This window comes from Sinohyriopsis cumingii, chromosome 11 (assembly GCF_028554795.1).
Source record: "Sinohyriopsis cumingii isolate HCF-2022 chromosome 11, ASM2855479v2, whole genome shotgun sequence".
Taxonomy (NCBI): Eukaryota; Metazoa; Mollusca; class Bivalvia; order Unionida; family Unionidae; genus Sinohyriopsis; species Sinohyriopsis cumingii.
The window spans coordinates 234,868-248,504 of record NC_142971.1 but is presented as its reverse complement, the minus strand read 5'-3'; the positions used below and the strand labels follow the sequence as shown (position 1 = coordinate 248,504).

The following is a 13,637-nucleotide window of genomic DNA, read 5'->3' as shown; positions in this document are numbered from 1 at the left end:
TTCCAACACAGATGTGTCCAGTAGAGTGGGGAGAGGGGGAAACTCAGTCCAAACCTATCATTCCCTATCCCTGTATTGAGAAGCCTGAACAAAGGTCAGCAATCTGTATGGGATAATCAGTGGCCAGTGACTTTTGACCAGTACAATCATCTGACCAGTGACTTGGACAAACTGACCAATGAATAATAACCAGAGCCTGTTATAAGGTGACAGTAACAGTATCCAGTTGCAATTTAGATATGAAGTATAACGGTTTCCTAACCATTTGGGGATGGGATACAGTGTGGTAACTGATGTGGTCTCTTAAAAAAAATATTCTCAGAGGTAGGGGTTGGCAAAGAAAATAAATACATACAAGGTATAACTGTAATACTGTATTTAACTTTTGCTAAATTAAAGACTGTAATGAGGTATATGACAATCAACATTTAATTTTTCTCTGATAATCTTATTTACATGTCAATTAACATTACATCAATGAAAATGATTATTATCTGTTTATACCTTTCATAAATTAACCGTGATTACATTCTCGTCCTTTACCACTGGTCCTAATATTACTGACAAAGAAAAAGAAATAACACCCTTCCATACCGTACATCTGAAATTCAAAGTTTTTCAAAGGGACAGATGCTGTTTGCAAAACAAAACTTCCACGAATCCAAGTGAAGAGCATTTCTTTTTTTGTAATTGCTGAGTGTTCAAAACATCTCTGACATTCTTAAACATACAAAAAATTTAAAACTGGTCACAGGTCACTACAGTAACCATAATGAATGTAGATATAAGATCAGCACCGTTTTCATTTAGGTCCAGCTGGACAACATCAGAAGTCTTTTCAGAAAACCACATGTATATATGACCACCCATGCCAATAAAAAGATTCTCATAAGGGGCATCATGGTAGCCATATCTAATGAAAAAAAATCATTTTCATTTTGTACCAACTAGAAATCGTAAGAAATTTTCTGGTGGAAACCTCATGCCAAGGTGGGCATCAATTCAGGAGTCGTGATTAAAAGATTTATCAACACCACTTTGACCCTCTGGGATGTCAGATTGGAAACATTTTCATTAAGGACTGAACTACACTTTACAAGAAGTCTTCCAGTGAAATTCCCATGTCAATGTGACCTTTCATTCTGTCATAAAAGTGACAAGAAGATTTTCAAGATAGCTGCCATACTGGATGTCTGCAGTGCTTGTTACTTGTTTGATGTTACTGTCATGATACCCAATACATCATGCCATCATAGTGGCATCATTTCATTTAGGACCAACTAGACATCATAGTAAGTTCTTCAGTGAAAAACCCCATGCTGACACCGAATGACCATCCATTTAGGAGGGGTAGTTATAAGAATTTAAAGACAGCCATTGTGGTGGCCATATTGGACATTTCAGTGACATCATTTTTATTTAGGATGGACTAGACCTCATGATAAATGCGTGTTTATAATTTCACGGCATTCCTACACTCTGTTTGGGAGCATTTTGCTATGTACAACAACAGCACATCCCATAAGTTCTTCTGGTTTAAGTCAACCAGAACTCAACAAAACTGAGCAAAATGAACTTGACTTTGATGACTTATGCAATGTGCAATACCTTCACCTAATTACACCATTCCAGTTCCCTGACCATCACTGCCTCCAATTTACAGGGTCCTAGAGTAAATATGTGTGATACTTTCCTTCCTCCTTGCATACTAGAAAAGCCGCCACTAGACAAAGACTAAATTGTCATCACTGTGACCATTGTGTTTCCCTTTACAAACTTCCTTGTAAAAGCAAATCAGGTAATGAAAAAAAGATTTCATGTTGTAACAGTGTACACCACTGCCTCGATAACTCACAAACCCACTTACAACGTGGGGTCAGGCGTGGATCCATTTTTTAAAATAAACTTGAACAAAACAATCGCGATCATAATTGGTAATGGAAACATTGATATATTGCTTGTTTTATGGTCAAAAATAGTAGAGATGACCTGTAAATTTTAATCAACGTTTTAATAAGAAGTCATGTTTGGTTACATTTTCTTTCCAAACGAGGTTCTTAGTACACCATAATTAAAGATATTCAAGGAAGTTTTTATCACAGATGTCACTTACGCCTAGTGTATGCAGTACATTAATATTTAAATGCCAATTAAGTAATTTTTATTAAGGAAATTTGTGTTTTAATTCTATCTTTAAGTTCCACTTAAATGTTATCATCATTAATGCAATGTGTATTTAAAAAATGTGTCAATCTACCGTAACAGCTGTGTCTGCAAGCGTTTCTCTGAGAACCTAATTAAGTGCCAACCGTATTTTGATAACTGACTTGAAGAAGTATTTGTTATACTGTTGAACTGAATTAAACACTTGCCTCCTTTGTATTATCACATTAATTACGTCTTTTGAATCAAATAAAAAGAGGTGGAAATAAAAAAAGTTAAAAAGCATGCAAAATCTACACACTTAAAATCTAGCAGTGCCGGTCATAAATTGGGTGAACACACTTCAGTTGATCAATCGAACACTGTTATAAATGTTATTGTGATACAACATAAACTACCTTAAATTAACCAACTCATTCACAACTGTGATCAAAGATAGCATTGCCACCAAGCGAAACGAATACTTTATAAAATAAAGAGCTTGGTTTCACAGATACAGACCATTGTAGGCAAGCAATTTTCAGAGATTTCCTGAATTGGCACTTAGAGATGTCCTCAAGGATGGTAAGAAGTTCACTATAATAATTACTTTTAACGAAATCACAACATCAATAATGTACTAATTGAACAATATATAAATTGAGTTTCAACGTAGGCATTTGTCTCACGAAATAAATGTTGTTAGGTTTTGAAAAAAGGAATCTTGTTTGGTCACTGCTCTGACTCCTTACCTGTAGTATACTATTTAATACCATTCTGGGAACCAGGCTAATCGACAAAACAGAAAGCAGTGACATAATGCACATATGTTTTCGCATACATGTGAAGGCTGCTGAAACCAGTTGGAGCGATCTTTGGCATGTTGGACATTTTGAAAATAAATATTACTTATAAAGAATTGAGAACTACTTCATTAAAAAAGCATGTTATTAACAATTATTATCGATGTGATTGTAAAACAAGGATTCAGTCATTAAACTGTCCAGTTCCCTACACACACACACCCAGTGGATTTCTCAATGTATAAGTGGATTGTTTCAATTTTTGGGGGTCCCTCGTGCGGTCTATGTTTGTGGACCCTGTTGGGCTTGAGTTATCAAGGGAGACGTGTATTATGCACAATTTTTTTAAAAATATTATGCAATTTAAGTTCAAGTAACAGGAGAACTTACCCACTGGATTGGTTTGATAAACCCACGAGGTTCTTTAAAAACTGCAATGTTGAAGCCAACTGAGCCAGCAACCTGCAAAGAAAGAAAAATGTGTGGCTTGTTGCTTTGTTTCATAATACAGTCATGACAACAAGCAATCATCTGTTCATCTTAGCGCAACAGCCAGTTACACCTTTTTACTTACGTGTAAATCCTTTGACACCAGTGATTATATATATATATATACACACACACACACACACACACACACACCACAACCAAAGCCTGAGCAAAACTGCTAGTCATTATTACACTGATGACATTTACACCTTGATCACAATGGCACTTCCAAAATACCGAAATATTCTGAAACAATAATTCTAGTACTGGAGGAAAGAATTACTGTCACTGAAAGAAGTAAAGTTAATTTAAAATCAGGATAAATATAGCAAAACCTGTTTTAAAAGACCACTCTTTCTACCAAAAAATAATTCTCTCTCAATACAGGTGATCTCTCATAAGTTGTTGTAACACTATAATCCATAAGCTGCATGGAGATCTCGGCCTCTCACGCTGGGTTTTACTGTATTAAACTAAGTTAATTTTTCAATTAATATGCTAATACATGTACATATCATCTTCTGATATACCAGATAAGTCTGAATGTTTAACGATACAAGTATATCTTTATTGCTAAATAAAGTATTTTAGATGAACACATGCAATATTTTGAACTACAAATAAAGAATACAATATACATGTATATAAAATGATTGTGGATATTTTGTTACTTCATGAGCAGTGTTTAATTTTGACCTTGGCAACTGGTCCATTGCAGAAACCTGTTATGGGAGACAATCTGTCTTGAGAGACTGCTTTTTGTTGGTTAAAGGGGTGGTCTCTCATAACAAGATTTACTGTTGTGATATTGATGGTGATAGTGATGAAGTAAATTCAGACCAACTCTAGAGAATACCTTGACACAGTAACAGACCTTGACACAGTAACTGTACATCATCTCTTAAGATGAACAATGTCGAGGACTATCACCAATCGGTTAATCAAAAACTAACCAACTATAATGCAACCTAGGTAAACCTGCTGATCAAACATGTGTCTTACTGATATCATATCCACTGACCTGACCAGACTGTTAACCTTCACTATCTGAGCCACTGGTGTTATCAAACATGTGAGCAAATCTTTATTAAATGCCATACATTGAACATTAAATTGCTTATCTTTTCATTTGCTTTCTTCCAGTTATCTAGCTGAACAGTAAATGTGTCCTTCGATATAAAGCTAGCAAAAACCTGATCACTTTATCATTCAATGTGTCTCTTTTGAGTCTCCATCTAAGATGAAGAAAGCCCAAAACAGATGAATTTATCCAGAGGATATTAACATTAAATTTCACATCCAGGACCATGTATCATTACTTTTCACCTGCAGTAACATGTATCAATTTCACATACATCATATATCATTAAATTTCACGTGCAGTAACATGTACCAATAAATTTCTCATACAGTGATGTGTATCAATTTCACATACATCATGTATCATTAAATTTCATGTGCAGTAACATGTATCAATTAATTTCTCATACAGTGATGTGTATCAATTAATTTTACATACAGTAACGTATCAATTTTTCAGATACATCATATATCATTAAATTTCATGTGCAGTAACATGTATCAATTAATTTCACATACAGTAACAGATTTTCATGACATTTTCCATTAACTGTAACATTAAATTTCACAAACAGTAACATGTAATCTTGTGTCACTGGAGCCAGACAATCTGAAGCCTGATGGTTACCTTGTGGACCTATAATCTGCATCTTAGTTTACTTGATTGTCTGGGGGAAGGGGGAGATCTCCAAATGTATAGTAAAAAAAATGATGAATTTGCTTCTGAGGAAAATACATTGAATCAATCAAGGTGGTATGCAGTGAAGCATGAAGTGACATTTTTATTTTTAATTTCAACATGATAATATTGAGCTTCTGAAGTGAATCATCAAAGTACTTCATATGCACTTGTTTTGAAAAGTATGTTTTTTCACCCATACCTTTAATTAGTAATACTTATACTTATCTCTCTACTCTTACTGTACAAAACATCTTGCACCTTTTTTAATTTTGTTGATTTAAATGGTCTATTTAAACATTATTCAGCCACATCAGGCAGAGAAAAGGATTAAGCGCATTTTTCAAAGATATAATTGAGACAGCTGACAAAGGCAGACACAGGCTGGTCGCGGCAGATAATGAACACATGACCTTTGATTCCATGTCTGACACTACAAATAATGCCACTGTGGCTCCATTTCCAAAACAAATACATGTGTGTGTTTGTGTGTGTGTGTATATGTGTGATTTTTATTGTTAACGTAGCTTTAACAATTTTTCAGTAATACTGCTACGATGTCTGCAGTGTGGCAGTTTATATAGTGATGTCTAGCACTGGGGCATCATGCCGCAAAAATGTAGCATGATGTCCCACCCAGTCACATTATCCTGACAGCAGACCGACCAGTCCCAACACTAACCTCTTAATGCTGAGCGCCAAGCAAGGCGGCTGTTAGTACCATTATTATAAGTCTATGGTATGACTTGACCATGGATCGAACCCACAACCTCCTGCATCCAAGGCTGATAATCTAACCACTAGGCCACCAGTGTGGTAATGCACTAATGTACTCGTACCCAAGTACTTTACTGAGAGCTGTGCCTTATGTCTGCTGGAATCTTTGAGTCCGAATATCTCCAGACACAACAACAGTCTCCTAAAGGGTCCTTAAATATTTTTCCATGTATTTAAGATAAGTCCATTTCTTCTTGTTAACTGCTGAGTGTTGAAACTATCTTTGATGCTGAATAACAATTTTTTAAAAATTTGTCACTGTGGTACATATATTGAGTGTCTGATCAACACCATTTTTATTTACGACTACCTGGACATTATTAGATGTCTTTCGATGAAAACTCTGTATCAATATAGCCATCCAGTCACTAGGATGTGAAGCAGTAAAGTTTTCAAGATGGCCATCCTAGCAACCATATGCGTTGTTACAATGGCACCATTTTTATTTAGGCTCAAGGAGACATCTTAAAATTCTGTGACAATATGACTTTCCACTGTAGGAGAAGTATCAATAACAAGGTTATCAAGATGGTGGCCACTGTGTTTCTACATGATGTGATGTGATTTTGATTTTTAACGTAGCTTTAACAATTTTTCAGTCATATAGCTATGATGTCTGCAATGTGGCAGTTTATAGTGATGTCCAGCACTGGGGCATCATGCTGCAGACATGTAGCATGATGTCCCACCCAGTCGCATTATCCTGACACCAGGCCGACCAGTCCTAACACTAACTTCTTAATGCTGAATGCCAAGCAAGGCTGCTGTTAGTACCATTTTGTAAGTCTTGGGTATGACTCAGCCGGGGATCGAACCCACAACCTCCCGCATCCAAGGCAGATGCTCTAACCACTAGACCACCGGAGTGGTCTATATGATGTGAGATCAGCACAATTTTCATTTATGACCAACTTAACATCACATGTCCTTTTGGTGAAAACCAGATGTCAATATGTCTGTCCAGTGCAGAGTAGCATTGAGAAGCATGCCTGTCAACCATTACCCTGATACTCGGGTACCCACCTGTTAATAATAACCCAGGTAATAAAATGAGCCATCAAATACCTGTTTAGCATATCAAAGTTTTCTGCCAGTGCAAGTGGTCCAATAACCCCTTGGCTTGTAAGGGAAGCACTCACTGTTTTTAAGCTGACAATCCTTTTAATCAAGCCATGAATTTAATACATTAGTAAATGTTTAACCTTAATCCCTTAGCTTGTTTTCCTACATGATAACCATCTGATTGAACTGCACATTGTTTTCATTTACATGGAACTTTGCAAGACCAACTCCTTCAATGCAAAGCTCCTGTGTAAAGAAACATCGTCTTGTTCAAAAAGACACAGACTTTTAATAATGACGATTACTGCAACTTGCATAATAGACTATACGAACTGCTGCAAAATGTTAAATATATAATACAAATTTAACTCTCAATGAAGGATACTGGTATGAATTATTTTTAATATGATTGGTCTGTGTGATTTGGACTTTTAACGTAACTTTAACATTATTTCAGTCATACTGCTACAATGTCTGCAGTGTGGCAGCTTATAACAATGTCCAGTACGGGGGCATCATGCTGCAGACAAGTGGCATCATGTCCCACCCAGTTATATTATCTTGATACCTGGCTGACCAGTCCTGACACTAACCTATTAATGATGTGTGCCTAGCAAGGCAGCTGTTAGTAACACTTTTATAAGTCTTTTCTAAGACTTGGCCAGGCTTGAACCCGTGACCTCCCCCACTTGAGGCATATGCTCTAACCATTAGGCCACTGGAGTGGTTTAATATGATTGGAAACAATGATATATTATGATTTAGATATACAAAATGGCCAAATTTCTTGACCACATTTCAGTTGAACGAAAACTGAAAATACAGTAGCCAGTACAATTATTTACATAGTGGTATTAGTGAGAAATTTAACAAGAAGCTAGCCAGGGCCTTCATGTTTAGGCCACTATCAAAGCTTTGCAATAAAACAATAACCTTGAGCTCAAGTTCAAAAGGTTGAGCAAGCATGGCACAATGAATTATCTTAGTTTCATAATGAATAATTCAAGTATCAAGAAAATTCATCAAGTGATTTAAAAAATATAAGCAAATGCAAACATCTGAATCAAAACTTTAATACAGATTTTGTTTGTAACCCCTGAGGGGCAAAAGTGGCTGCTACAGAAAGTTCATAATAATTCATCTCAATTATTAACAAAATTCATAAATGGTTCAAAGAAATGTAAGCAAATGAAAAAACTTCAATCAAAACATTAAAGCAAATTCTCTATGACCCAAGGAGATATGGACAAAATAAAGAAACCTGAAACCAAAACAAAAGCCTAAAACCAAATATATTATGACTGACTTCAAAGTCAAGGGGCAAGCGAGTGTCACATAATAATTCTCTAAAGCATCAAAATGAATCATTCCAAGTAAAAAGCAAATTCATCAAGGAGAAAGAAAAAGAAAAACAATAACCAAAACCTCAATAAAGATTTTCTATGTCCATGATTGTAAATCCAAAGTCAAACTGTTAGGTCAATATGTTGCAAAATGAATCTTCTTAGTTTCACAATGATTAATACCAAGTATAAATAAAATCCATCAATGGAATTTAGGAAATACAGATGAAAAGATTTAACCAAAGCCATAACTTTTGATGCCTGTTAAAAGTGAATACTTTGTTGCACTTTTCCCACAAACAGGGGCTCAACAGTAAACATGTTAAAGACTGTCAGACAATAAATACATTATAGATTTTCAGTAAACATTGTTTTTATTTGTCATTTTTTTAAAGATATCAACAAACATACCTTAATTCTCAAACAAGTAAATCTTCCTCTTTGATAATTTATACACCTGTATTTGAGTTAAAATGCACTCTCATGGAAAAGTCTAAGATTATAACTTGATGTTGCAATAGAACAATAGTGAATGTAGTGCATTTCTTGAATGCATACTGTGTACTTTTATTGTTTATCTGGTGTAAACATGTAGTCACTAACAGATGCATCTTACAGTAGATCGTTTGTAGCGAGATATCAAAATTTCATTATGTACAAAGGAACTTAACTTTGGGTCTTGCACTTGTTTTATAGTCAGTGTTTTCCTCTACCATCATTTGTGTATCAAAGGTCCCTAAAGTTTTAATTTAACTGATAAGTTCTTTTTTTTTTTACACAGTCTTATCCCCAGTTCTGACACCGAAGGGACTTCTGACTCTCAATCTTGTGCCCATAGGGTATACACTGATAGTAATTGATAGATTGTATATTCCATATGATGGCACAATGATTCTGAGATCTTGTTAGACAGTGTCTACTTTACGAACAGTTTACTACAATGATAGGAGTAAGCACAAGTTTATTTTAAAATATTACTAAATTCTATTCCTAATTGTTTTCATGTATAGAATATGTCGAGTGAATTTACCATTGTTCAGCTTTTATTCTTGGGAGATAGATTCTTGGGACTTTATACTATATTGGACATATGAAGTATATTAGTCAGTTTACTACTTTAATGCATTTATATATCATATTTATTTATGCAAAGAGTAAATTGCAGCGAATATTTAAATGGCTTTTTGTATACAAAATTTAAGTATTTATCTCTTTTATATTTTGTTATGACTGATTACATGTATATATTTAGTTATTAGTTTCATAATCCAGTATTGGTCGACAACAGAGCGGTGTGGTTGCTAACATAGTGTCAAGGTAGAGCAGCCACAGAATAATTTCCAGTTCTATAGAATGCACTAGCCAGTTTGGTTTATTTTTAGCTGACACACGGTTGGCAGCAGAGACTCTGACTTGGCAAAATGACAATATAGTTAGCAACATAGCAATATGATTAATAATATAGACCACAGCATAGTTGGCAGTAGGACCTCATAGTTCTAATAAGGGCAACAAGGTTGGCAACAAAGAAGCATAGCTGATAACAGAGAAACATATTTGTCACCAACATTATGGCATAATCAGATGGTGGAGAAGCCACAGAAAAATACAACCTGTATATGATAACATCACTATCATAATATCTTCCAGTGAAGTTATATTTATAGGCATGGCTAGTTCCAGCAGCAGAGTCTCACAGTTGGCTGATTTACAGTACAGTTGACAATGTAGCTAATAGTTGGCAGCAAAGCCTCATAGTTGGCTTAATGGCATTATGTGCAACAGAGCAACATTTGGTTGCCAACGAAGTGGCAAGATCTGAGGGTGGAGCAGCCACAGAATAATTTCATTCAAAGAATGTGATGTGAATTCTGAACTGTATTTTGAATCTTGAACTGTGAATTTGGAATTTTGACAATGCATTTTTTAAAATTAAAAGCATGTCCACATTATGATGAATACAAAACTACACAAGTTATGTATGATAACATCATTGTTCTGTCATATCTTCCAGTGAAGTTCTGTATATGTTTCTGGTAGCACCTAGCTCCATCTTTTGTGTTATGTTATATTGTGTGAGGCAATGCATACAATGTCCTGATTTTAGGTTTCAATAGTCTTCTTTTTGCAATTTTTTTCATTGTAATTTTCATTTGATTGTTGCATTAGTAGTTTGTTTATAGAGACTCCCATACCTGATTATCATAAATATTTCATTCAAGTACAAGTATGGTGTTCAGTGTTTCCACTTAATCCATATCTACTTCATTTCTTTTGGATGCATTTCATCCAATATTCACATTATAGGCTCCAGTTTTATAAAAAAAAAAAGATATAACATTTCAATAAAATAAACTTTCATGCACAAAAATGTTTGATATAAAGAAATTACAGCAAATAATACAAGCAAAAGAGGCGCATCATGAGACATTGAGGCACATCATGAGAAATTAAGGCACATCACAGAGATACGTAGTCAAGAAATGTGCTGTCTAAAAATTCTTGTACAGATAGATCATTATCAATAACACCTGGCTGCTCATCTAATACACATACGCTCATGTTAGTGTGTGTGTGTGTGGTTAGGATTTTTAATGTAGCTTTAACAATTTTACTGTCATATCACTATGATGTCTATAGTGTGGCAGGTTATAGTGCATGTATGTGATCTGGATTTTTAACGTAGCTTTAGCAATTTTTCAGTCATATTGCTACGATGTCTGCAGTGTGGCAGGTTATAGTGATGTCTAGCACTGGGACATCATGCTGCAGACATGTAGCATGATGTCCCATCCATTCACATTATCCTGACACCAGGCTGACCAGTCCTAATACTAACCTCTTAATGCTGAGCGACTACCAAGGCAGCTGTTAGTACCATTTTTGAAAGTCTTTGCTATGATTTGGCTAGGGTTTGAAGCCATGACCTCCCACTTCCAAGGCGAATGCTCTAACCATTAGGCCACTGGAGTGGTCAGACTCATGTAAGTACCCCGTCCATTAAGTAATGGCACTAATATTAGTACTATTTCAAGCCTACAAGTGAGAATACTGAATGCAAATAGATTCACCATAAAAATTAGTTCCTCATTTAAGTCCATTCATTTTCTGCATTCTTCAACATTTAATTGCAAAGACTATCCATTATCTGATTCACAGCAAAAGTATATGACTTTGATGGCATGTTTGTGGAAGGCTGTCAGGTTTAAAGTAGATAAGTAATGTGTTTCTGCAACTTGCACTTAACTGAAATTTATTCAGGATGCTTTACTCTTGTGACTGTAAGTATGCTGCAGTTATTTCTAACTACTCTCTATTGTTTATTGTAACCAAATTTTTGTAAAAGCATTTGGAATCGTTTTACAAGCAAACATATATTGCCATGCAAATGAGAATCGCTTCCTAACCTGTGTGTGTGTGTGTGTGTGGTGTACACACACACACACACAGATACATATATATATATATATATATATATATATATATACACACACACACACTGCTGTCGGGCATTTCTGCGCACCTAAGGTTTTTGTTTCCAATATTGAAGCAAAACGCACACCGAATTCTAGCGATTGACAAAAATAAAATACAGCAATGCTTACCATTTTAAAAGATGCAATTGTCACCAGAATATTCTGCTCAAAATAATATTAATTTTGGACACAGAGGATACCACCCCGCCTGTTTTCCTGACTCGCGTTATGTCGGCCTATTCTGCGCATAGCTTTGAAAAGATGTAATGTTTATCCATTGGACTACAGAAATGAAATGTATTACTCTGGACTGTTTCTCTCAGCAGTTCAGTTGAGTAATTTGGTCAGGTTTATAGCTAGTTTTACAAAATTAAATGTAAAAATGCCAATAACTGGCAAGAGATATTAAGGAAACTAAACCGATCTTGTAAAAAAGTTAGTAAAGTTCAACATTTTATGAAAAATAAGCTATTACGTGGAAGAGAAACAACAATGAATAGAATGTAATGTGTTTACAATGTCTTGTTGATGGGGAAAAATTACTACAGAATTTAGAAACAGACTATACGTGGGTGAATTTGTTGAGAATTTATCTTCTAGCTGCAAGTAGACACATTGGGTAGCAGACGATTTTGTACGTATGGGACAACTTGCAAAATTGGAAACTTGGATTAAAATACAGTTTTGTTTTAAGGTACACATTTCCGTCTTTTATATAATGTATTTTATTTGTATGATTCTAAAAGATGCCTAGTAAATCAAATTTTCTGAGTTACAAGTTAAAGAAGGTCATGGAGTGGGTCTTCATGTTGCCATTTAGAAATCACATTTTTATGTGCATTTCGAGTCTAAATGTGGGATATTTTTGTACACTTTATGAATATCACTTTTCTTAATTAATATATGATTGTTTTTTGTGGATACAATATGGATTTTAGACCAAAAATAGCACATGATCGAATGTTTACAGAAATAAGGTATCGTTGTGCAGAATTACCCAACGCGCAGAATTGGCCTACATGGCGGTATATATATATATATATATATATATATATATATATATATATATATATATATATGTGTGTGTGTGTGTGTGTGTGTGTGCATATATATATATATATATATACTTTGGAGCTATGCCATCGTCTCTCGTAGACGGACGGATGCCAAGAAAGATATATATATATATATATATATATATATATATATATATATATATATATAGACTTCCTTTTAACTTGCATTTGAAATGAAATTATCGATGTGTTACTCTGATTGAGATATATTTCTCAAAGGCGAAGCATGTGCTGTGCCCAAAAAGAACCCCCAAAAAACTGACGACACCACGATCACCTCAATGGATGCTTTCCCCGCCCCTTTTCTTGTTTTAAATGCTTATCAATAAACAACTTAGCATAATTTCAAGCAGTTGTCAGAAAACGTTAAAAACTGATATATTTCAGTTGTTATTGTATGACTCATGTGACCGTGATCGTATGTTAAGTGAACTGTAGTTCCAAAAATAGGTCTCGTTTTCGATACACAATATCAAAAGATCATATTTCTGTACCCTAGCAACATTATGAATCATTGTCATTTATATTTTACTTGAGTTGTTCAAAAAAGATTCCTGAAAAATATTTGAGTCGCTCCAGCATCGCAACAGCAAAAATGTCAAAAAGATAAATTTAGCTGATTAAATACCTGTCCTGCTGCCTCCATCTTTACACTTTTGTGCAGTCAAAGATCTACTTATTTTCCATAGGACAAAATTACCTTGTGCGTT

At 34.8% G+C, this 13,637-nt stretch overlaps 1 protein-coding gene across 1 annotated transcript in view; it reads right to left on the bottom strand.

The window, feature by feature from the left end:
• Window positions 1–13,585, bottom strand: part of LOC149787454 (synaptophysin-like) — a 70,410-nt gene extending 56,825 nt beyond the window's left edge. Inside the window, exons 1-2 of the mRNA XM_089973624.1 lie at window positions 13,556–13,585; window positions 3,336–3,407 (exon numbers count right to left, since the gene is read on the bottom strand). Of these exons, the coding sequence (XP_089829750.1) occupies window positions 3,336–3,407; window positions 13,556–13,573 (90 nt within the window). The 5' untranslated portion in view covers window positions 13,574–13,585. The remainder of the gene's footprint in view (window positions 1–3,335; window positions 3,408–13,555) is intronic.
• Between the last annotated feature and the right edge of the window lie 52 nt (window positions 13,586–13,637).